At 38.3% G+C, this 26,905-nt stretch overlaps 2 protein-coding genes and 1 long non-coding RNA gene across 17 annotated transcripts in view; 1 reads left to right on the top strand and 2 right to left on the bottom strand.

Annotated features, from left to right (window-relative positions):
- si:dkey-251i10.3 (U3 small nucleolar RNA-associated protein 14 homolog A) overlaps window positions 1-9,754 on the bottom strand; it is a 14,446-nt gene extending 4,692 nt beyond the window's left edge. The window contains exons 1-8 of one of the 9 annotated variants that reach the window (XR_014124900.1): window positions 5,907-7,427; window positions 5,426-5,531; window positions 5,002-5,072; window positions 4,332-4,545; window positions 1,765-1,920; window positions 1,458-1,577; window positions 977-1,071; window positions 92-215 (exon numbers count right to left, since the gene is read on the bottom strand). Coding sequence is in view for 8 of the 9 variants with exons in the window: in XM_027025522.3 (XP_026881323.2) it covers window positions 92-215; window positions 977-1,071; window positions 1,458-1,577; window positions 1,765-1,920; window positions 4,332-4,545; window positions 5,002-5,072; window positions 5,426-5,531; window positions 5,907-5,953 (933 nt within the window). In the remaining variant the exon portion in view is untranslated. The other 8 variants (XM_027025539.3, XM_081719297.1, XM_081719296.1 and 5 more) reach the window with 8 other exon arrangements.
- Window positions 6,170-19,657, top strand: LOC113587062 (uncharacterized). The gene is made up of 3 exons (XR_014124901.1): window positions 6,170-6,292; window positions 10,871-10,946; window positions 19,010-19,657. It is a non-coding gene; the product is annotated as an uncharacterized LOC113587062 (long non-coding RNA).
- zbtb20 (zinc finger and BTB domain containing 20) overlaps window positions 10,921-26,905 on the bottom strand; it is a 55,736-nt gene continuing 39,751 nt past the window's right edge. For all 7 annotated transcript variants that reach the window (XM_081719300.1, XM_081719303.1, XM_035526954.2 and 4 more), the window contains one exon: window positions 10,921-26,905. In XM_081719300.1, coding sequence (XP_081575426.1) covers window positions 26,379-26,905 — 527 coding nt within the window. In that variant the 3' untranslated portion in view covers window positions 10,921-26,378.

Genomic DNA, 26,905 nt, shown 5'->3' with positions numbered 1-26,905 from the left:
CTGTGTGGGGGGAAAAAGGAAGAGGAAATGTAGCTTCAGAGCTTGTTTTTGTAGATTAAAAGATCCCTCGCTGCCGTCATCCGAGACAAACCTCCATCCTGGACAGCTCCATCTTCTTCAGCTCCTCCAGAGCTGCAGTGGGGTTCGTCTTCATCATCTCGTCAAACTGTTTCAGGAATTCCTTCTGTTTGGCTTTCTTCTGTACCCTATGGTACCTGAGAGTGAGTGAGAATGAGAGATGATAAAAAAGGGAGATGTTAGAAAGAGAATACTGCTGCTTTTAAATTTCACTACAACTACAGCTGAAAAACCATCCTGAAATGGACTGTTCATTCTGGAGAGCTGCGTAGGAATGGGAATAGCGCTAATACTTTAGTAATCTGCAGGTATGGGGACAAACAAAAACATTCCCACGATGACAACAGGAATAGGGATACAGTGTTAACATGGGAATGGTAATTTAAAATGTCTGTGAACACTATAGTGACAGTGTGAGTAGAGTTCCCTGTACTTTAGCCCAGAGTCTCAGCATCTGTACTGAGGACTTTCATCTGACTGAGTCTTGTGTCATGTTAGTAGATGTTAGTAGTTCCCTTGATCAGAAAAGTGAGTGACTACATTTTGAAATTAGTAATGCCAAAAGCGATGTCTGGTTTCCAAACATGAAAGTAGATGGACATAACACTCGGTACTAAGCATTACATTTTAGTTTGCCTAAGCACAGGTTTACTATGGCAGTCTAATATTTCCTAATCAGTTGAATGTGTCTCAGTGCTGCATAAGGATGGGCTGTAGACAGGGGTCAAGTACACAGGGATGGGGAGGGCACGCTGCTAGGCAACACAGGCTATGAGCTAGCATTGAGGCACGGGGGGGGGCGGCACAGGTTTTCATCCTCGTGCAGCTCTCTAGCTCCTTCATGGTTATTCTCCGAGTCACTTGATTTGATTCCAGCTGTTAGATATTCCAGACTTACTTCTTGCTCTTGATCCTTTTCCCTCTCTTGGCTTTTGCCTCATAGTAAGACTGGAGGGCCCTCGCCTTCTGGAGCTCCGCACGCCGGATCTTCGCCTGCAAAGTAAAAGCAGCCATGTTTTTAAACACGGAGCACAGAACAAACCACCAACATGTGTTCGAAATTCGACATCCAGGATCATGTCAAATAATGTAAGCACTGAGCAGTAACAGCAATAGTGAGATTCCACATGTCATTACTGTCCGTTCATAGTTGCTGTATCAGTTTTAGGAAAACAACGTATCTAATTTGAAGTTTTCAAGCTGAGTTTTTTTTTTTATTGGGGTGGGGGGGGGGGATTTCTTGTGAATCCTATATGTTTAGCAGATTCTACATATATTAGTATAGTTTTTGATGTGCAGGGTTTGCTACCATAACTCGGCAATTTTGTAAGTAACTACATCTCATTTTTGTCAGTCAGTCAGCCCATGGTGGGCCTCACCTCCTCGAGGCTCATGGCCTTTATTGCGGCCTTCTCCATGGGGGTGAGCACAGGGTCAAGCACAGGCTGTTTGTTACTGTGGAGGATGCTGAAGATCTCCTGCTCCAGTGGAGTCTGAGCCTGGGTTGACAGAAGGAAAGACATGGTCAGGAAACGGTGGCGCCTCCAACAGGCTTTGAGTTTACCAACAGCACGGTAACTCTGCAGGACACTACTCTCCAGTGCACAGAGGTTTGGAGGCTTCTAAGGTTGCTGCTCCTGTTTAAATGCCATTTTTTAATGTACACACACACAAACACAAACACACCTTCCAGCCGGCCACCACTTGTTCCATGCGTTTAGGTCCTGCTGGCTCCTGCTTGAGCGGAAAGACCAGCTGCTCCGCCTTCTGGTTTTGGATGATAACACTTTCCCACCGGGACACTTCTTTAGTGCTTTTCTCATAGGCCACTGTCCTTTGGATCTGTGGAGGTACAGTTACAATGCACACAGACCCAGACACACACACACACACACCCAGACACACACAAACACACCCAGACACCCCAGGGATTAGGTCCATAATGTCAGTGACAATATTCACCAAGAGAACAGACAAGCATTCATTGTCAAATATACTTTACAAACACATTCCCCAGGTAAGATGGCACCTATTATCTCCAAAGAAGCCTTTCAGTAATAGGAATATTGGCTTGGAGAGTTAACAAAATAAATTAGATGAACTCAGACACACTCAATTTTTAAATCCATGTTAAAGATTTATTTATTTAAACTTTTGCTTAGCTTCCCGTATAAAAGGTACAGAGCCTGGGGTCCCTGGTTAGAAAGTTTTCTGGTAATCTGAGGGCCTGATGTCATGCAGCCATTTCATGTATTCCCTCGAGTTTGAGACAGTGATGTGGGTGGACTGTAATGTCTCAGAGAGCCTCAGACTGTGGTCACCCTCTGGCCCTCCCTTTCAGTTCTTCTGCTATAGACAGAGCTGCTGAAACTTTATGCTGATCACTGACATCTGCTGTTTATGGACTGTTCATAAACAGTAGCTGGACACCACATGGACTGTTCGTGTGGTGTCCATCTGTACAGATCTGACCACATCTTACTGTTGCATGTTACTGTGGAGATAATGTGAACACTAGACTTGATCTGCTCATCGGTGACAATGCATCCAAGATGATGGCAGAAAATGTTCTAATGCCACCAGTAGATGAACTATTGCTGCCATATCCATCCACCCACTCCATCTACTCCAGTGGATGCAGAAAATGCTTACCCACCCTAGACCCAACAAAATATCTAAGAGGCCCAATCCTATCCTGAACTGGCTACTGGGACTAAACATAATGTAATATTCATTACATTTACAGCATTTAGCTGACGCTTTTATCCAAAGCGACTTAGAATTATGACTGAGTACAGCTTGAGAAATTGAGGGTTAAGGTCCTTGCAGGGGCCCAACAGTGGCAACTTGGCAGTGGTAGGACTTGAACCAGCAACCTCCTGATTACAAGTCAAGTACTGAGCTACCATTGCCCATTAGGTGGGCTGTCCAAGGTGGATGGGTGTATGGGTTCCCTCTTGAGTCTCGGTCTTCCCAAGGTTTCTTCCTTAATTCCGCCCAGGGAGTTTTCCTTTCCACAGCTGTCATCGAGCTGCTCATTAGGGATTTAGACCCAAGCATTTGTAAAGTTGCTTTGTGACAACATGTGTTATAAAAAGTGCTACATAAATCCACTTGTCTTTGATTTTGAACTGCAGTAGGAGAAACAACATCTTCTCAAAATGACCAAAATTATTGAAATTGTTCCTGGTGACTATAACCTGGGCTCTGCATCACCACACCAACAGTTAGGCTCTTTGGAGAAGATAAGAGCGAATTCCAAATTCCAGTGGAGAACTCAACACAGACATGTTGCTTTTTTTTTTTTAAGAGATGCTGGCTAGCAACAAATGTGTGAATGAAGTTATACATATTGCACCTTTGTCAAATCAATGATGGTTTACAATCAACATACAGCTTTTACATCCAATCAGAACACTGGTGAGAAGTAGCAGCCAAATATGCACAGTCTACCCTCAGCTGGAAACCACAGCCTCCTGTGGGAGTACACCGGGTGCAGGAAGGGGAGGAAGGACACCCAGGACAGCGCACCAACCATCACTGAGCATGCGGACACACAGTCACTCACACAATCAGGACAATTCTTATGGTAGCCAATTTTAATTTATATTCATGTTTTTGGAAGGTGGGCTGAAATCGGAGGAAACCCACGCAGACACAGGGAGAACATGGAAACTCCTCCCAGATGAGCACCAGAACCCAAGAGCTTGGTGCTGAGAGGCAAATGTGGCAACCACCAAGCCACTGTGCCCCCCCAAATATAAACTTACTAAGATGAAAGTGAACTTAGTTTGACATTTCTAAACCAATTCAGTGCCTCAAAGGCAGATCTCAATGTCAGAATGTTGCTCAAAATATCACAAGAGGTGGAAATAGTATTGAACTGATTTCAATAGACATATTGTGCATCAAACATTTCTAACAGAACTGAATAGAATATTTCTCAAACTCTCTTTTAGACTAACATTATTTCTGAAAAATCCATTTAAGACTTCACATTAAGGATACTTTAACAAATCTTTTTTTTTGTTGGTGCTTGCTAGCCAGCAAAATTGCAACAGAGCACCTCAAGACATCTACTCTAGTTTCAAGATCACACCTGGCTCCATGAGACAAGGAAAACGCTCACTTTATAGAATGTTCATGTGGTGTTCATGTTTACAGATTTAACAACATCTTTCTGTTGTATTTGCATGTTATTGCAAAGATAATGCCAAGACTGGATTACACCTGTTCATCGACTAAGCACCCACCTTCTCTGTCTGCTGTTTACTGAGTGGCAGCTCCAGCGTCTCTTTGCAGTTCTGCAGGTTCCTCAGCTGTTTCTTGGTCTTACTGGGGGCTCCAGGAGTCTTCTCCATGGTGCCCAACAGATCGCACAGGTTGATCTTCTCTTCAGCTCCTCCCGCGGTGACTGAGAATTCAGAGACCTGGACACTCGCCTCTGACCTCTCCACATGCTTCTTCCTGCATGCAGAAGTTGTGATGAGAAATGAGAACTATATTGGTTGTTCCTTTTTTAAATTATTGTCCGATTCTCTCTTTTTACTTAAGTATTTTTAAACTTGTACTTTTGCTTGTATGCTTGTATTTTTGTTTATGCAAAGCACTCTAAATTACCTCTGTGCATAAAATTATACAAAAAGTTATTACACAAATAAGCTACATTATACAAATAAATTTGCCTCATCTTGCTTTATCACTGTTTTCTCTCAAATGTTTTAGATTTTCCCCATGGTTATCCAACATAAACATGCTTAATAATAGTTTTAACATTTACTGTTGACAATGGTCATTTCCCAATTTTCAATTTAGCATGGAAATGGTAGAAAATAAGTAAGAATGTGAAATGTATACTTTGAGGGAGCTTGTGTTAGATGAGTAATTATGGTGGATGAAACATGATTCAAGTCATATTCTCACCTTCTCCTTCCTCCCAGAGAGCTGATGGCCTCCAATAACTTGGCATGTTTCCTCTCATCGTCACTGCCCTCCTTTTTATATATATAAATAAAACACATACATATCCCTAAACAAAATGACAGGCAGGAAGCACTAGCAGGGAATTAACTGTGCTCTCTCTTTACTACTGTGATGATGAGACTTCTTGACTGGTCCGGCTAAGCTTTTCTCCCATGTCACAAGTAATCTTTGTGTCTTGTCTGTGTAGGTAGTTTTGTGGTCCTTCCTATTACAGTTTGCATAAGGATTTGCTGTGAGCAGACAAGTGCATCCTGTTTGTTTTTAAGGACTCATAAATGAACAGAACAATCTCTCCAAACTCCGAGTGGCTGCTGTCTGTGGCCCACAGCTATGTGGACAGTGTTAACACTGAGTGTGATATTACCTCATCTTCACTGGCACTGATTACGTTTTCATCATCCGGTGACAGCTGCTCTTCGTCATCATCTTCCACATCATTCATGGCCGCAGCTGCCATTCTGACACGTTTGCTAAGGAAGAAAAAAACCCGATTCAAGTTAGTTTTAAAAATGAACACGTGCACAACCATGCAGTTAATATTTATGCTTACAGATAAGCTAGCTAACATATGTTATTACAGTCAGAAGATCCAGCGCTGAAACTTTGGAAACATTACTCCTTTACTGGAAAAATCAAGGGTTACAGTTTAGCTAGATGTGCAACATGCAGACTATCATATTCCTTTCGCATAAACGTGCTACGTTACACCTTGGATCCAATTAATGTTAAGCAGCTAGTTAGCTAGCCAAATATGTCACTCAACTATCCCAAACATGATAGTACATATAAATCTACTCGTAACGAGTATGTCCAGAAAGGAAAATATCAAACAAACAAAAAAAAACCTTTTCATGGAGTCTTCTTTCTTGCGTGCTGTGCTGAATTTAGCCATGTCGCCCAGCGACACACGTGTCGAGCAGAAAGGTTGCAGATAACAAGCTTGTTTGCTTTCCCACCACAGGCTCGGAGTCTGGCTCAGAAAGCTAACGCTCAAGAGTAGTTAAACGATGTGGCTATAAACTAAATTAACTGCTTTGCTTTTTAAACCGTTTATCACTATCAGTTAAAGGGATTGTCACAACGCTTGCTAACTTCCTAATGACGTATTTGGCGCGCGAAGATTACATAGGACGTGCGCGTCCAATCACTTTCCACTACAGACGTTCTACCACGCGCTCGCAAACAAAAAGCAGTAGGACCTCGTGACTCCGAACGATGTGCGCGACACTCGGTAAGTGAAGATATTGATTAAAAAATACTATACAATTATATATAAATACGAGTTTAAGACTTTACATGAGTGATTGAGGGAACAGAAAAAAGTATGCGATTTTTTTTACTAGTGCGATAGACATCTGAGTTCATAAACTAACAATAATTTCACTTGTCGAGAGAACTTTATTCAAAATTCTAACTGCCCGCAGGTTTGAACAAAAGACACAAATGCACGTGAGAAGTGCGCGCATGTTATTCCCCCTCTTCCTCTTCCTCCCCCGCCATCTCTTCGAGAGAACAGGTCGCAGATTCCTAACAATGGAAATGATTCTATCAGAGGAGTGTTTGTCTGCTCAGATCGAGTAGTGCGAAAATGTAACTACTTAAGTGGGCTTAAAATTGTTTTCTACATTGCTTTTGAAGGAACTATTAATGTGTGTTAATATATTCAGAATAATTAATTCTGAATAAACTGTGTATTAATATATAATAACTAATTCATGGTTATCATGTGTATGGATATTATGAATTTCAGTGTACCCTGCTTGCACAGATATTTCCTTGTTTCTCTGGAGAACTACAGTGAATTTTTTACTACCTCTACACCTTTAACACTTAAGTACACTTAAGTTACTCTCCGAAATCTTCTAAAGAGATGTAATAAAATGTGGCTGTTAGGTTGACTTGGGCAATAATGTGAATTTTGTCAAACGATTATTGTCTCCAGAATTCTAGCGACAAACGATTTTTATCGTGATTCAAATTCAGTTGTGAAGTGCCAGATGTGAACGCTACAGGGCCTTTCATTTGTCACGTGATACTCTCCTTGTTACTATCTAAGTAATCTGCTGGATCTCACTGGGAGCGTCGCAGAAGTAAAAGATAGCGAATCTTAATTCTTGAAATAAGCAATGCTATGCTAAACAAAAAAACGGGTTTTGATTAATGTATAGATCCACAGTAATTACTGATTTAAAGTTTTTAACAACAGAGACTGAGTACAAACTAATAATTATTATCCGTTTCACTTTTCAGCTATTCAAACCAAAGAGCACTTTGTTGTACTCAGGTTTACACAATTTAAATTCAGTCAGCATAGACCAAAGTAATAATATATTAGTATAATATACTTGTGTGTGTGTGTGTGTGTGTATATATATATGTGTGTGTGTGTGTGCATATATACACACACACACACACACGCATACATACATATATACACACACATATGTATGTATGTGTATATATATATATATATATATATATATATATATATATATATATATATATATATATATATATATATATATATATATATAAAATGTGTGTGTGTGTGTGTGTGTGTGTGTGTGTATATACACAAACACACACATACACACACAGTTTACAATGTACATAGTGCATGGGATAAATGTACAACTGAGGGGGTAAACAAGACTCGGTTTACAATATGTAAATTTCTATGTGCAAAGTGAATTCAAACTCATGACATATTAGTTGTGTTTGTGTAAACATGAAAGTTCAGTGCAGGCTGTTTGTGGCACTTTAATAGTGGTTACACGTCAGTATTTTCCATCTTGACTTGTGTTTGCAGGGATGGATGGTAGATGGTTGAGGCATAGGTTAACTATATTCACATTCTACAAATGCAGACTCATTTCGTTATAACAGTGTATAACGGTGTATTGTATCTAATGAAAATTCATATTTTGTGCATTGATTTCTTTATATTAATATAACCTTTATTCAGTTACATTACTAATTCTAGGTTCTACAATTGTGAATGGAATTTTTTTATCATGATTTAAATAATCTTCATAATCAACATTTGTCCTTATTGGATGAATACCAACATTCATTGATTAATAAGCATATGTATTATATGAAGAAAAACAAAAGCCTCCTGCATAGTCTGCTTTTAGATATAGCATCAGGAAATGGGCCACCAAGTTAGCTCTTCAGATCTTATATTGGACATAATATTAAGTCGATTGTTTGTTGACCAGATATATTTTTCCCCCTCTTTTCTGATCGCAACTTGTTTTTAAAGAGGACCTATTACACTCCCTTAATACAAGTTATCACAGTTCCCTGGGGTCTTAATGAAATGTCTGTGGCATGTTGTGGTCAAAAATATCACAAGGATCAAGCATAGCACCCTTCTGAACTTGTCAAAACAGCCCTGTTTAGAACAGCCAGTTTGAGAGCCTGGTCCTTTAACTTATAATAGACCACGGTTCACCCCGCCCCTCTTCCTTCTGAACCTTGGGAGAAACACTGCTGCTGGAGAAAACAGTGGTGCAACATATGTTTTAACAAGTCAGAGTTTGTTCTGATGCCGTGACTCTGCTCATTCTAGCAGTGATATACACTTACATACCTACTCACCTACACATACCTCATTAGCCTACTTCCCAAATTACAGATGGACATAAAGTCCATTTTCCCCTAGCTCAACATGCTAATTTTACTAACCCTAAGTTTTACTCTTATGTTATTTGCCTGTTAGTTTAATGTAAGATGAACTTTATCCTAACAAACTAATAGTATTAACATTACTGTGGATCTGGAAAGACAGTCAGACACAAAGTAGTTAGCACACATATACAAGTTTTTGCTGACAGTTATGGCTTGGCAGCCAACAGAGCAATTTCTGTACTTAGCTCATAGCTTCAACATAATGATAGTGGGTCCAGTGTGTGCAAGGATTTGGCATACCTTCGCAAAGGTAGTTCTGAAGCCGTGGGTGACCATACTCACACTGAGGACGGTATAATGCTAATGACTCCCCTCTTGATGTAGAAAGGGGAGCAAAATCTGAGGCTTGTTTTAACCCATTTTTTTCTGACGTAGGCAGTCCACAAAAACTGCCTGGGCCGACTTACTTCACAATTTTGTGGGTTGGTAGGCACTCAAGATATCCAAATGTGCCCAAGTATAGAAAGAGTGAAATTTACATGATGCATCCTCATTAAAAACAGTTTTGTGCTTAATAATCACTGATAAAAGTCTTATCAAATGCAATCGTTCTGCCAAACTCTAGGACTGTCCTGGAAAATAATAACATTCAGGGCTATAGCCCCTAATAATAAACTCTAGTGATGCCCCTCTGCATGACAGTGGTATGTGACAAAGCATTAGAAAGATAATTTGCTTAATATCACTAATTTAAATTGCAATATTCAACAGCATTATTTAAGACTAGTGAATGTAGCTTGCACTTACCTTTATATCTTAAGAAGATCCCAGGGAATGACCAGTGATGTAGATGAAGGAAACGGGGAGAAGTATATAAAAGACAAAAATATAGACTAGCCTAGCTGTTGATCTGTTGAGATACATCATTTGTCGCCTGCTTCCTCATTTCTCACTGGTGTCTGGCCACAGGTCTGCTGCTAACTGGATTTTATTCTGGTGGTGGTCATTTCTCAACACAGCATTAATACTGACTAATAGTGGAATGGCTGCATGTTTGTGGGTGCTGAGAGGCTTTATCAAGCACAGCAGTGTGGCTTTTTTTTTTCTTTTTTAAACACGTCAGTCTCACTGCTGGATTGAGAGCAATCCACCCCCTAAACATTTCCAGTGAACAGTGATCTCGTGGTAAATAACTGATGAAAGGCTAGTGGATGCTAACACAAATTGTGCGTGGCAACGGATGTGCTTTACACATCTGATTGAGCACCTAAATGGTGTTTCTAATAAAGTGGCTAAAGTATCAAACAAAGGACGAGCATTTGAATAAGGTTTGTCAGTCAAATTGCTTCATTGTGATGTCTATCACTTCTTATGTGTGTGGGACAAAGTGAGTGTTTGGCTTCACCCAGAATCCGCAATGACTAATGTAATGACCAAACTACTTGGTCTGTTTTTAAATGTCTTTTTAGTTGTCTATTCTTTTTGCTACTTTAAGCAGTCTATATACAGAACAAATAGCAAAATAGGTTAAGCATCTGGGCAAATATATCCCGTTAAATGGAATTGCATGCATGCTGTTTACGGCATCCACCACCAATTCTAAGTTAAAAGTAACATTATATGTGCATATCCATTACAATAACAACTAGTGGTGCAATCATGATATGGACTGATATAGACCTATTGGACACACAGCAGCTGAGGTTAATTTCAGATAACCATAGTAAACTTATACATACACTTCATTATGAAGTAAGTAAAATGAAACAATTCTGTTAATTCATTTTGGATGATACATTCAGCTGTGATAGACCTAATTGGTTCTTATGTGTGCAGATTAAATGATTAAGTTTACAACCATTAGGCCTATAGTTGTGTGCCATAAGGACATTCAGTAGGAAATGTAACTAGAGTGATAGAGTAGAATTCATGTTTAGAATACAATTTATGATCTAATTTTTTTCAGAGGTTTAAGGAACACTCTCACTCAGTTGTGTGGGTATGTGGGGAATGTTATTAGCATTCACCGAAAAACTGGTGATGACGTCTGTGAACTATTAAAATGTTCAGGATATCTCACTGGAGAATTTGTAGTTCGTGAAGTACAATGTAATGGGATTTTTTAAAGCTGTACTATTTCTGTTTTTTTTTTTTTTTTCTTTGTTTTCTTCAACAGGCCTGGAGGGTGTGCTGTCCTCTAAAGAAATGAAAACACACATCGTCCTCTTCTGTGAAGTACAGGAAATTACTAGGTTTATTCCTTCATATTCAAACTTCACAAACAGCGTGAACTTGTACAATACCTCAGAGAGTGAAAATTACAAAAAAAGTGCTGGTAACATTTACAAAAAATCATCCAAAAATCATCCTTACTTTGCAACAATCAGTTATTCTTCCACTCCTTTTTTTTAGTCTTTTGTATTAAGGCTTAATACTTCTGTATAAAGTATATGCAAGATAAGTCTTCACAGTTTTTCGAAAAAAGTCACAATATTATGTAACATAATGAAGCTTTTACGGCTATTTTCTGTATAATAACAAATACACATCACTGGTAAATATACGTGAAATACAGGGCTTACTGTAAAATGGCAGGTAATGATACTGTTTGCTGAAATAAATTTTTTTCTTTTTTCCTTAAACACATTTATAGGAAAGGTTACATGACATACCATTGTAATAACTGAAGGAGAAGAGAAATAAAAGAATACTAAAAGCATAAAAACTAGGGAGATCGCCTCCAAACTTTGGCACATCCCTTTGAACGTTTTCACAAAATATATAAGGTTTATTTTTTTATTTCAAATCAAATGCATGGAAGTATAGCAAAACTGGCATAAAGTGAAATCATGCTGTGTAGTAAGGTGCTAAATTAGAGATATTACAAGGCCTGTCTGTTGGTTTCAGGCAGGCAAGAATAAGGTGCATTTGTAAGACTCAAAGCATGTAGGCCTTTTTTAGATTTCAAGAAACAACCATAATATAATAATAATAATATTAATAATAATAATAATTTACAAAATAAACAAACTTAGTAAAAACAACCAAAATATAATATGACCAATAGTCTCGAGGCGACCTCATGAATTAATGCAACCCCACTGATTCAGAAATGCGTGACTGTCTCGTCCACAGACATGTAAAAAATACTCTAATGTGGCATATGGGAGCACGGTGAAATTTTCATCTGTTATGCTCATTTATTTTTTGTTTTTTGTTTTTTTGTTTTTTAATTTTCATTTCTCTCTTTATTCTGTGTATAATATATATGCATGGTGTTTATAGATAGCTGTATATGCAAAGTGGGGTATGTCACTGCAGGATGGGGTGGAGGAATGGGGTGGCTGCAAACCGTATGCGACACAGAACGAAGCAGAGCTATTTTCCCGGGGTCTTCCTACGCTGCACTAGGTTAAAGATCAGCATATAAGAGCGCTAGCCCTAAGACTTACCAACTATCACCCTCATGCACACGTTTAAAGTGACGCAACAAGCTTGCTTAAATAACCTACATCACAAAAGCAATTTGGTTTTAGTGCAAAAACACAATTGGCTGGCTTCAGCTTCTCAATAATAACAAGCTCACCAAGAAGATAACATGAAGGCACATACTTATGCTTCCTCTAACACGCAACAATTTTAGACATACTGCAACACCTTTCAATAACACCACGAAGCAGTTATCACAGGAAAGCCACTATTTCCAAAAATCAAAAATCATCACTATTTATGATTGCAATTATTTATTGTTGATCTCATATAATTACCCATAAAGGAAATCACATATCTTCATATTTGCACGGTTCATGACCTTACTACTTCCTTTATGGATAATTATGACTTTAAGTATATACGTGTGGACTGTAATTCTTTAAGTTTAACTGATGTCACACACTGAAAGGAAAAGCATTTTCCTATTGGTAGGCATTACAAAAGCCGTGCCACTTAGTGACTTATGGTCAACAATTTTATTATTTTAAGCCCTGTCCCAGAAACATGTCACCATTTGCCATTGGAAATCAGTTGACCTGTTTGTAAAAGAACAACAATGGCAGTAGCAACAACACCAGCCACAGCGACAAGGAATAAAAACGAAATATCAAAGCAAGAAGGGAAAGTCCATCTTCATGTACTAAAGCTGCTTATATTTTAGCACACATTGCAAGGACAGCTAGTGAGTCTGCAGGAGAAATGTAGTGGGTATTGCATCGGGTTTAGACTGTTATAAAGTGGCTTCATGTTTCTGGGACAACCTGCCAATCTAATCTTCTGCTTTCCTCTCACAACAGGCCTGTGAGAGCAGTTTCCAATTTGTCCAAAACAATCACGTGAGGAAACAGGAAGTACAATTTTGATGTGCCTCGAACTTGGACATTTCCGCGTATGCCATTTCCTTTAACAGCATCTATGTGTACATCCAAGGCTGTTGTCCGAGCCTTGGGGTAATCGCACAATATCCATTCTGTACCTTTTTATACACAAATAATGAAAAGAACGGTCCTCAAAAATCTTGTTTTTTAAACAACATTATGCTAGTGCACAGACAGCTTTTATTGTTTGTTACACCAATGCTTTTAGAATTTGTCAAATTCTTCTGTCATATTGCTATTTGTTTAAGAAGACCAAAATGTTTTTAGTGCAAATCTCTTTTCTAGTTTGAGAAGTGGTAGTTAGATTTATTTTAAAGAGGATTGCAAAAACGGTCAGCCGTAATGTTTGGTTGACAGAGTGAGACAACTTTATACTTAGTGGTTTTTTTTGCTTGTTAAGTGGTTACCTTTTATATAATTCATAAAATGTGAATTTAGGAGGGGATGTTTGGATTTTAAATACCTTTTAGTTTTTTACAAGATAATATTCTCATTTGTCACAAAATAGATGCAGTAATGCTGTATACTGTGCTGCTTGTTCGTGTCTCACTAGGATAACTTTGATATATACGAAGACTCACTTTAGTCCAGTGTTTGACAAGTAAAAGTATAAAATGGTCTTGTACACACATTAAAAAACTTTATATCCTACCTCAAAACAGCAGTCATCACAAAGCAAACAATCTTTTTTAAACAGTAATAAAAAAGACAAAACCAACTTAGATAACTAAAGAACACCATTAAAAAAACACATTACTGCAGCATATAATTTAGGGTTGCTTAGTTACTGAAAGATGTCAAATATACCTTTACTACAACAGCTCCACTTTTGCCCAGTTTTCTACAGTTATTGTATATTGTAATATAAACCTTTAATATGAACTCGATCAGGGCGATTATGAAAAATGTGAAAATAAATTATGTATAAGTTCTTTATATGTGTTTAAGAAGGTATTTGTCTACAAGAATGTGTAAGATATGGCTATAAATAGCAGAAGAAAATGAAAAGCTTCTTAAAACAGGATTTTACATTAACTACCCTAATCTTGAATATGGACATCCAAAGGTCTCCAGTTTTACAGTACTAAAAATGTACATCATAAAACAGAGAACTGATGATCCTAAGTGACCCACAGTAGGATAAGATGTCCTGCAACTGTATATAAATATATATGTTGACAAATACCTAACCCAAGTAAGCTAAATTAACTATCTGAGCTCATGCCTCATCATAATATTGCCTTTCTAATTACCATGGGGTTACATTCTACTTTGATATGAAGGTTTCCATCCAAATATTTACACTGTATAATAATAGTCATCATTATATGATCGTGTAGTACGCCACAAACAAAATAGGCAAATTTGGTCCTTTAGGATGACATGACGACACAAATTCATTAACAAGTAAATGTTCATGTTTGCCCCCCCTCCCCCCAAAAAAAAACGTTGCTGAAAAAAATGATAGAAAAATGAAATACATGTCTAACAGGCACTAGAACTTTAGTTACAAAGGTGTTTTAATGGCATTTGAAGATTTTCTTTAAATCATTGATCCTGATCTTTCTGATGTACATGTCATGGTGCTGCTAGTTATTTTACTGATGGCATCGACATAATGTGAAAATCAAAAAACCATAATGTGCAAACACATCAGATATGCAGCTTGGTCCATTTTGAGTTGGAATATATATTTGTAGTATATATATATATATATATATATATATATATATATATATATATATATATATATATATATATATATATATATATATATATATATATATATATATATATATATATAAAAGAAGAATCTTTTACACCACCAGAAGGAGGAAGAGCTGAACAAGAGTTTTAACAAGAAACATTCAGGAGTGAAACAATAATATTGGGCATGGAAAACAAATGTATTTACTATCCTCCATCAGCCCAGTGTGTTCAGTTCTTTGTTTTTGAGAATGCAGTGTTGCCAAATACTTTGAAAAGCAACTAAAACCTGCTCAGAAAGTCACTAGATGACATCATGTGCTAATCAGCATATATGTGACATCATCGCATTGTATTTGCATGCTGCCTAGTGTCGGATGGTGTCAGCCCTTTACATCTGGTTGCTTCTCTCCTACTCTTTGTGCTCACATATACTGTATTATAGTACAGCCGCATTACCAATAAACTGTTCTGATTTACATATTTTTCTGTTTCTGTTGTCAGACAACGGGAGTATGAAATGGTGGCTGAAATGCAGCCCATTAACACTACATGTTAACCAGCAGTCATTTCCAAGCCATTTCAGAGCTGTTGCTCTGCACTGCTAAAATTCAGATTTTATAACTCCAGCGTTGTCTGACAAAATCTCCATACACATAATTTAAAGACAATGCATGTGCTGTGATTTCAGGTATATTTACATGTAAAATGATCACTCAAGAGAGAAAGTTAAAAGCAACAGAATAATTTTCTTTTTTCTCTCGCACAGCGCACAGCATTTGTTGGGGTAACAAACCACAAGAAAAAAGTTCTGTTTTAATAGTCAAAACAATCAAACAAAATTGTTTAAACCAAAATGAAGGCGGAGCAAACAATACAGATTAGTGATTGGCCACATTGAATGTGTTGCTCCACCTCTCTGCCACTCACTGACCAGAGTAGACGCAGAGCGAGGTATGCCTCTCGCTCACGGGGCAGTACTGGCAACTCTGTTATGTAACGTAGCTAAGGTTCGTCCAAAAAGTTAGGTGCTTTTTTTTTTTTTTAGGGAAAAAGCTGCAAAATGGGTCTGAAAACTACCTAAATCTAGTAACAAAGTTGCTAGGTTGGCAACATTTTGAGAATTAGATCAAATACAAATACATAATTAAAAAGACAAGATGCAACACCAACAATTGGAACTAATAAAAAAGCAGCAGAGTAATTTGTGCACTAAATGGGGATGCCAAACCAAGAAAGTTTCTAAATATTTCAAAATGGTTTGTCCTTTTGCAACATTTAGAATCCTAATTATAAATGAGCTGCACCTCTCTAGCAGATAGTGAGTCAAATTTCTTTTTACACTTTGTCATGATTTATAAAAAAAATAATTGATCTACAATTAGCAATTGAACCTTTCTACTATCATCTACAAATAATGTTATCGTAGTGTAAATGACAAATTAACATTTCACAAGTACTGCAGGCTAACTTTAGAACTTGTATAAACAACCAAATTTTAGCCAAAATATGATTCATATTATATTTTTTATACCTTACAAATACATCTATTTGAACTTTGAAAATGGAGATATTAATGTTCTTTGGTGTTTACAATAACAGTTGTATTTTGCCCGTTTTTAATGAACTCCAATGTATTTTGCCAAGGCCAACATGAAGACAAATAAGAAAACTAAGTAGTTGTTGATGCTTTTGCAAACACAAACTGTGTGTGTACAAAAGCTCAGCATGTCCAAACTGATTCAGTAATCTTGGAAGCCTTAGCCTAGCTGGACTTAGCACTACCATAGCTAGCATAGTTTGGCCAAGTTCGCAGGAGCAGCCCACATGTACAAGTAAAGGATGCAAACCCAAAATTAGTCACACGGAGGAAGGTCTCCCAAAGGATCGCACAGTGCATGTGTTTCTTTTTGACTGTAGACATAGATGTTATTTGGAGGACAAGTGAGAGGCCTGGAAAGACCTACTCAAGAGACCGAAAGGCAATCTATTGTCATGGGTTCTTTGCACTGCTACATTAAATGCTTGGTTGGTGGTCACCTTTGGGATTTCACTGGTGACATGACAGTCATTCCGTGATGGCACCACTGACATTAACTATAAACCAAATCGCATGTTTTGTAACTGCATATTATGTAAAGTTGCACACACTGATAGAGAGACAGATGATAGTAAAATCAGTTGTTAAGCGAACAGGGCTGGGGAAAGAATTACAAGAATGCAACAAAGGCTGATTGAACTTATTACACCGAAAGACATGAAATGTAGATGCCTTCTAAAGGCATTTAGAATTTAGAGGGATAGTGGCAGAATTCCTAAATGACTGAAATAACGGGTTAATGCCAGAGTAATAAGGGGGAAGGTTACTTTAGCATATGCTTTTGCTTCACTATGATTTTTCTTCAAGAATAGGAAGCTAACAGCACATCACTGGGATACTGAAAGCTATATTGAAGTTGAAAATAAAAAATAAATACAACTTTCTGTATAATTAGTCATTTTAACAAAAGCAGAAAAAGTACTGACATTTTTGGATTACTGGAATGCTTACTCCGACATTTCAAACATTTCACCAGTGCTGATTCTGTCTGACTTTATCCTTATTTTGTTAATAATGGTCACCGAATGAAGATTCCTAAATAAATAAATAAATAAACATTTCGAGAGGAAGCCAAACCTTAGGGTTGAATCATCAGAATTGTATTGAAAAAGTAAGGAATGCTTGGGATTTGTAAGGGGGAATGTGAATTTTGATTAATATTTCGCCATCACCATGTTTTATTCAATCTTTTGTGGTGCTTCTTCTTTTTCAAGGCCAAGTTAAAATATTGAAACTCGAAATAATACAACTCACCCTGTATTCAAAACACTATGGCCGTGTTTCAATCAACGCTACTATACATTACAATACTGATGCCCAAATAACAACCTAAACTCTCCTAAAGAGACACAAGGACAATTCAGTTCGCAATGACAATAATAATAATACTTCAATCAGTTACATGGCGTAATTACAAACAGAGGTACGTAGAGGGGGATTACAGATGTTTGATACCTATAAGATTCAAAGTAAATTACTTATCCTACTACTGAACAAAGATGGGAGAATACATGTACAATAATGAATGGTATTAAAATATTCTTACTGGTAACTGTAATGTAATGTAATGTCAGTTAAATACATGAATTATAGGAAATTAATGCAACATGAATATCTCTAATATGGAGTATATTTTGGTAGGGATTGAAAGTTGAAATAACCATCTTAATTAACTTAGCATTCCATGCCATATTCTCCTTGTTATTACAATTTAGAAGCATTAAGCAACATTGAAGTGCCACATCTCAGTGAATGGCCAGCGCACGTCCATTAACACAGAGACAACAAATGGTGTACATAATGGATCAGTCCTGTTATTGTGCGCATCATCACGACAACGAAGCTGTTTCAAAAGCAAAAAAGTCAGATGTGCATGTGTGCGTTATACTGGAGCCAGAGGTCTAACGGGCACTGTTAGCCAGATAGCTGGAAGCTGACCTTATTATTAACAAGCTAGCCCCAACGTACATCCTCTACCTGTGATTATTTAACTGTTAAAGGAAAAAAAAGAAAAACTCATTTTAAGAGTAGAACAGGTTTCTACTGAAATATAGACATAATTATTGAAGAAGAAACTGCAAAACTGGTCTCAGATCAGTCCTGACGAGCACCATCTCAACCCATCATTCACCATTCCGAGGCTTTGTGTAATAAAAAAATGTTCTATGGATTTTCTATGGTTATGCTCCGACACTCATTTGCATTATCTCTTTGTAGTCTGCTTTTCCTGGCTCATGTCTGTTGTATCAATTGTCATGCCACTTTCATACATGTTCTCACACTTGTGCACTCACGCTGTGAATAATAGAGAGCAAAGCTGGTTGTTGCGCCGAATTTGAATAATGTGGTTTTGTTCCATCAGTGGCATCAAAGTTAACCAAGCTACTGCTTCTGGTCAGACACTAAGAAACCATGCGATTCTTATTTTTTTTTATTAAATTGTTTGACGTAAACAGCCAAAAAAAACATGACTCTTACTGTTGTAATAAAAAAAACAACCTAATCTTCATCCAGATTAGTTAGCAGATGGTACAACGATAGATTGTAATATCATTGCTTAATAAAGAAAAGCATCAGGTAAACATGCAGAAGGGTTTTCATGAAATGGGTACTGAGAACAAGTCCATTCTTTTTCTAGGTAAAACTGCGGGAGAGATGAGGAACGCACATGGGGCTGAGAGAGGCAGAAGGCTTGCCTGCACCTCTACTCCCAGCATAGCGAGCACGAGGATAGCCATCTGTCAGCCTCAAACTATTTACAAGCCCTCAAATACAATCGCTCCACTTAACACTTCAGCAAAATGGCAGAAGTTCTCCCTGCTGCTGACCGAGGCTAATTTTCTTGAAATCAAATGCCCATATTGAATGGGGCAAAAGACAAAAGAAAGGTCTCATCAGCATGTAGGGCCATCTTCTGCCAAATTTACTGAAATATGAGTAGATTATGAGGGTTATGTATGTGTGTGGGGGGTGTGTGGTGTGTGTGTGTGTGTGTGTGTGAGAGTATTAATATGGCATAAAGTTGTATGGCATTTATGAAGTTCTGCACTATTATTCGGAATTCAGCTCTGAGTTGGAAACGTGCTTCGAATGCTAAGTGATAAGTGAAGTATAATCTGTATCTGCATTTGAGCTTTTATATATATCTGTAAAGAATTTTGTAGCTATGTTAACAAATCTCTCCTGTTATAATCTGTATACTGTATAAACTGTAGAATATGTGTATCATAATGCCTCTAAAGAAAAACCTTTGTGGTCATAAATAAAGTGTGATTCGTCTTTGGAATTGATCAAACAAGCAGTAGAATATCATATTATCAACCGATAATATTGTCCAATACTCTGATTGAAAAAGAAAACAATTCTTAGGCAAAAAGACACACCAAAAAAGTGTCTTGTGTGAAAATAAAATTAGAATTAAACAAAGAGCTCTGATACAAATGGACAGCTATGGAATCTGTCACTTCTGAAACAAAATTAGTTGATATCAATTACATTTCGACAATACCCAAGTACATGTACTGCTATAACACTAAAATCCTTTACAGTATCCTGTAAAGTTAAAATATAATTGTAGGATAGTATGCCATGACAGCTTGCCAGTAATATCCTTCACATTCTGTTCAGTGTGTAATGTGTATTCCAACATGGATTCCTCAAAATCTTTAGTTCTCATCACTCAACATTCACTCGGGGAGTTGAAACGCGTGTCCTCGCAAGAAGACAACTATCGGTGCCCTGAAGGGAAAAAGAATCCTTAGACAGCTAATTGTGGTTTAAATTGTGATCTAAATGCAGATGTTCTAAATACAAGGTCATGTGACTTACAAAACATGCCCCTAGTGTAGGCATGAAATTAAATCAAGTGTAAAAATATCACAGGGAAATTTACAAAACAGCTGCTTTTTTTTAAATGTTCATGTTATTTGTAGGTGGTTCAGGGGCACTTTGGACTTAATACAACACTATGGTAATACAAAAGAGGCTTTATTTTGGTGATTTCAGGGGTTAAAAGACACCACACCCTTACTTATGGTCCTTGAGCCTGGGTATTCTATTTTATTTTTCTTCAAATTGATCTGCGTTTATTGCTGGTAGTCATCAACTTCTCTCACAGACAGATGGCGGTAAATTTATGCATGTAATTAATATTTTAGGCAGTGATTGTTTGCAAGTAAGGATACTAGTTTCTGTCCAGTGATTAAATACTATACAGTTATTATTATTATTATTATTATTATTATTATTATTATTATTATTATAGCATAGCCAGTGGTGTATGAGTTCATGATGGATGAAAGCTTAATGTTTTTGAGAGACATGCTTGCAGCTATACAAAGAGGCACTTTGTTATTAAACCTATTCTTCCAGAAAGGGCAGGAAGAAAGTCAACGTACAGCGTTGCGTGTTTCACTTATAGGTGCAGCGTTCATGTCCCAAGCTTGGAGGAGAAGGTTTATTCTTTTTGGGAACGGCTTTATGACCAGCGTGTTGACTAGATCGTTCCTTTGTTTAAAGAAAAACTGCTGAAGATTAAATACAGAAGTTTTACAGAATTGCACCGCTTTTGTGGAGGGGAGAGCATCAACATTCGTGTCTATTTTACTGTAGATGCCGCCGCCTCTGACTGCGCAAGAAAACTGGAACACTAGAGATCTGAATTATATCTACCCAATAAGCAAAAAAAAACCCCAAGCAAACAGAAACTTTGCTTTGCCATCTTTTTATACCGCCAGATATTGGTGGTGAGTATTTCTATGTCTCATTTCTGTGGCCGAAAAAACTACCAGCTAGGAAACTGTGAAACGGAAACGTACTGTATTACAAGCGGCTGAAGGAAAACATATGGTAGGATCATACAAAATTAACTGTTACAGCAAAGAGAATCCTACATTTATACTGTACACCAAAGAGAACTTTAACCAGAAATGACATTAAAAACTAATTCCTCACTACTGTTGCAAGTACATAATATGAATAGTGAAAAAAAGTGTCTCCTTGCTGTACTACTTGCTGAAGTGTCCAGATGTCCAGCGTGATTTTTCTAGTGACCCATGAGATGGGCAACCAATACAGACGTAATAATGAACTGACTGCATGTTAAGCATCTGAACTGTGCCCTAAACCTGTGCTGACATTAGCTTGTAGAAATGAACAGCTACACAATTTTGGCTGAAGAATAGGTGAAAAAGATTTTCTCTTTTAAATGTTTTTCTTTCTTTATTACACATGAACAAACATAGAATGGCACTGATTTTGGAGTTTTAGGCCAATCGGAACACCTCAACACAAATGGTAAATATGAGACAGTGCTTTCTGTGAGACCTGACACTAGGTTCAGCGGTAGAGACTATGTTCTCACTTTTAAAAACGCATAGATCTATAGTAAAATTGTAATGAGTTAAGCAAGAGTACTGAGCACTACCTTTGTACTGGTGCTGAAAATACAAAGCAGTTCACTTTTGTTGTTTAAATCATGAGGTGTGTGTGTGTGAGTATGAGTGAGTGAAAAACAGGCAGAGAATGACAGCATGACATCTGTTGCTTTTTATAAGACAAAGGTCCAACACTTGATTGCATTGTATTGGTCTTTCTCTCTCCCTCACACACACACTCATTGTCTCTGCCACAGTATGAAACGTTTTGTGAGAGCAAAACATCATTGGATAAGCACCTTTACAGTCAATAGTGCATTTGGTTGTGTTATTTAAACATCATTAAGGCTGTTTTTAAGGACACAGACACGATGGCCAATATAATGTGTTTTGTTGATGTTGTTTTAAACAGTGTACCTCATCTAATAATTCATTTGGAAGCAATATTGATTTAACTGCTCACTACCATAGTGCTTGTTTAAAGTATTAATACAAGATGAATCTGCCCCTTTCCTCTATCCTGGCCCTCCCAGTTTCTGCTTCTCTAGGCTTGTATGTCCTGCGGTTAGATAGCATTTGATTATTCAAAAAAAAAAAAATTATGCTGTGATTTGGTGTAATACATGCTCTGCATTTTAACATTTTTTAATGCATTTGCAAACGGATTACGTTGCTGATTTGATGAACATTTGGTTTTGACTTCTTCAAGGTAACTGAGCTTATTTCTGTTTTCTTTTTCTTTTTTTTTTTGCATGCTGCAGTACAGAATAAGCAAATATGTAGTTGCTTACTGAAGGACAGAGACTGCCTGAGAGGAACTGCTGCACTTGCAAAGCCCCCCCCCCCCCCCCCCCCCCCAAACACGGCAGACTTAACGGCAGCAGCCAGCTGAGGTCAACGGCCAAGCACCTCAGGGCTGAGCCCCACACACGGGGTGCTCGTGAAGCAGAAATGCCTTCTGCATCACAGGTTTGAGGCTCAGTGCCATGTGCAGCCACCCTCGAACGGAGGGCCCCTGGATCTCAGGACCTAGAGATAATCCGTTAGGAAACCAAGGCGAGGTTCCAGAAACCAAACCACCCAAAGCACATGCACCATAGCAGCAGACGAACATGGCTGTCTGACCCCGGCCGCTGACACTTACACCGGGGGGGGGACCGTGGACAAGCATTTCCCCATTAACAAACACTGGTTTCTGTTTGGCCTCATTTGACCAAACCCCTATATACAAAAAGTACAGAGGCAGACTCCAGAGCAGAGAACTTTACCAGCAATACTACAATCACATACTTCTACAGCATTAAGACATTACTGGGGCAGATCAAGTTAAAATTTGAGCTAACCGAACCACAAAGGTAATTTAAGTTCAAGCTCTTTTTTGTCAGGGGTGGGTGGTGTCGGCAGGTGGAGCAATGCTTCATATTTTCTCCACTCTTTTTTTTTGCTGTGATTGTTCTTTTGAAAATTGCCATTGTTGTGTGTCACGAATGCACTCGCGAGTGAGTGAAACAAACAAACAAAAAACAAGCAAACATGCATCTTCAGCTGCAACTCCTCCACCTCAAGGTACCTGCACTGCATATTGCAAGGGAAGCCCTGCAGTTCAGGCGTCACTAACCGCATGACGGGGACACGCCCACAGGGTTTTGCGCCAACAAACACACACACGCGCACGCACGCACACACACACACACACACACACACACACACACACACACACACACACACACACCTACACAGATGCACAATCACAAAGAAAAGCTGCACACAACCACCCTTCTGTGGGAACCATAGTTTTCTAAAACACACTATCATTATGTTCGAGCACACTCGTACACTAGCATACACTAGAAAACTCATATTTTTTTGTTGTTTTTGAACTTTTTGTTTGTTTTTAGTTTGGTATGATTTGCTTAAGGAACGGGAAGAAAATTGAGAATCTGTCTCAAAGTATGCAATGCTGGTGGGGGGACTAAGTGGTGAAAAGAACATATTAAATGGCAAAACCAGGGCACAAGCTCACACAATGGTTCAGATTTAAATAGGAAAAAACAAGCAAACAAACAAAACCAATGCTTGCACAAACACAGCACAAGTAAATACATTAGCAAGCAATAATAACAAAAGCTAAGAAACATTTAATCATCTTATCATAAGAAAGAAACAGTTACTCGAAACACAAGTGAACTCTAGAACCAAACATGAGATAAAAAATGAATCTTTTTTCTCTAAAAACTAGGACCTCTCTGGGAACAGTAGTGCACTTATTGGTTTATGCAGTGCAACATATATGCAAGAAAACAATGCAGTCCTCTTATCAAGCTTTTAAGAAAGATATTTCCTTTAAAACCAATGAAAGAAAAAGAAAATAATAGAATTTCATTTCTTAAGTAAAACAATTTAATATTAAGCACAGGCATTTGAAGTAAGTGTGCAAAGTAGCACTTTTTTGTAATCTACAACTTATTATTTTTGGATTAAATTCCAAAAAAAGGAAAATAAGTCAAACTAATTATGATTGCTTTTTTTTCACCATCCTAACTACAGAAAACGGTGTATCTACTTTAAGGAGTGAGCAAAAATCCCCAGAATTGCAGTTGCAGGCGGATAAGTCTGGAACAATACGTGTACAACAAAGCCAAATACCAGCACAGAGCTTTAGAGTGACACGACACTTTAATTACAACCTCTCTCATCTCACTTCCAAAAAATCTACTCAGCACACACAATGTCTAATTATCCATGAAATCGGGAATGTGTCTTTATTGTCTGAAGAGTCTATCTTGTTAAGCTGTGGCATATCAGAAGGGAACGAAATTGACCAGGTTTACTTTGCTGTGGTTCAGTAAGGAGTTGTTCATTTTGCCCTGTGTCTCAGTTCTCCTGTCTTTTCCATGCCGTCTGTGATTCCTGTCAGGCGAAAGCACATGGTAGGCTGTTTGAGCCACTAGGTGGGGCTTAAAGATCAGAAGTAGTGCATTTTATTCACCCCACCCGCCCAAACAGCTGAGTCACCTTAGATGTCGCCAACAGGAAACACAGAGGCTCTGGTTTATTTAAAAAAATTTTTTTTTTTAGGCCTTTTCGAGGGTTATTTCTGTCCAGTTCTCCAAATGGCTCGCCGTCTAAGCCAGCTAATAGCTGTCACAAGTGGCCTCAGCTAGCTGGATGGTTGCTGTGTTCAGAGTTGTAGGGACCGTCACAGAAACACAACTGGAATTGTAGACCTGATAACAGTGAGTGTGAAGCAAGGGTGGCTAGAGCTGGAGACTGTGGGCCATTTACATACTGAAGCCTGCCGTTTCACTGAAAATGTAAAATCCGCGTGTGTGATTTCTTTTTTTAAAAAATAGAATCATGGAGCAATTGAAATTGCTGAATCATTTGAAGCCAAAATAAAAATAACCCTCTTTTGTTGGTGGTGGTAGTTTTTGTTTTTTGTTATCTCACATTTTGTATCTGAAGTGGAAGAGGTCAAATAACAGTCTTCTTACTGGCAGTGTATGCAAAGCAAATCAGAAAATTCTTAACGGCATTTAACGTTTTTGCTCGAATACTGTCATTTATAAACAAACCCTTATTTTGTAAACTTTACTTGAGCCATCAAAAATAATTGTGGGAAAAAAAGAAAATGTCATAAGCATAATTTTCTTTCTTCACCTCACTCACAGGAAGTTACATATCAGTACAATTATTGAAGTTGACTTGTACCTTGATAACAGCTGCATCATTTTCCCTCAAAACCATAATAATAAATAAAAGCCAGTGTCAGATTGAACAACTCTCCTTTTCTTATCTTACATTAAAAGGCAAACTTGTGACCATCATTACTTTAGAATGAATCTAGAGCCCAAACCAGATGCTAATTTTTGTCTTTTTTAAAAAGGTATACCACAGTAAGCTTGGACACCTATGGGGTCCAATACGGTCTACATGGGAAAACATCTACTAGTTTAAAAATTTCACGGCAATGTTTATCTTTGTGCGTGCGCGCACACACACACACACACACACACACACACACACACACACACACACACACACACACACATACACACACACACACACACACACAATTTCTCACTCACTCAGACATGCATACGCACAAGCACAGCCATATATACACACACATACGAATAACTCTATTGTATGTAAGTGTAAAAGTAGTCTGCGCTTCTGTATGGATATGTGTGTGTATGTATGTGTGTGTGTGTGTGTGTGTGTGTGTGTGTGTGTGTGTGTGTGTGTGTGTGTGATCTTTCGCAGGCCTTTTGGTAGTGTTCAACACATAAATCAGTATTTGAGAAAAATCATACATTTAGAGGCCAGTAGTATGGATCCAACCAGTGGATCATTATCCAACTACATGGCCTTAAGGCCACCATCTTTTTTTTATTCTTTAAGAATAACAACGCCAAAAAAAGAAAACCCTCCAAAAAAAAAAAAAAAAACCAAACCAAAACAAAACAAAACCAAACCCAAAACAAAATGAAAAACACCTTTTTTTCTGGGAAACTTAATGTGCCAGTGTCTATACTCATTACTCTTCATGCCCCAATATAAGGGAAAAAATCTAGTGCCATTTTCTTTTCATTCTTTTTGTTTAAAAGAAGTTTTTTTTTCGATTTGTACTTATCCGTCAGAGACGTGCTTGCGCATGTGGTCGTTGAAGTGTTCGATTTGGTCGAACTTCACAGGGCACACGGAGCACATGTAGGTGGTCCCTTCCTGGCAGCTCGCCTCCGCAGCCACGCCCACTCCCGTGCCTCCAACTCCACCTCCGGCTCCACCCCCTCCCACTGGCATGGCCAGCGCCACCACTCCTGCCCCGGGCTCGGGAACGGCCATCGGTACAGGGATGGAGGTGGGGCCACCGGTGCTAGCTCCGCCTGCGACCCCAGGCGCCGTGCTGTGGAGGGCCATGTGACGCTCCAGCAGGGTTTTGTGGGAGAACTTCTTCTTGCAGATGTAGCACTCGTAGGACTTCTCTCCGCGGTGTAGCCGCATGTGGACGTTGAGCGAGCTCTTCTGTGTGAAGCGCTTGTTGCAGATGCTGCACTGGTAGGCGCGCACGCCCGTGTGGGTCACCATGTGTTTGATCAGGTAATCCTTCAGAGAGAACGACCGCCAGCAGATACTGCACTGGTGTGGCTTCTCAC

This window comes from Electrophorus electricus, chromosome 8 (genome assembly GCF_041902795.1).
Source record: "Electrophorus electricus isolate QZ-2024a chromosome 8, ASM4190279v1, whole genome shotgun sequence".
In the NCBI taxonomy this organism is placed as follows: domain Eukaryota; kingdom Metazoa; phylum Chordata; class Actinopteri; order Gymnotiformes; family Gymnotidae; genus Electrophorus; species Electrophorus electricus.
The sequence above is the reverse complement of the archived record's forward strand: the minus strand, read 5'-3'. Positions and strand labels throughout refer to the sequence as shown.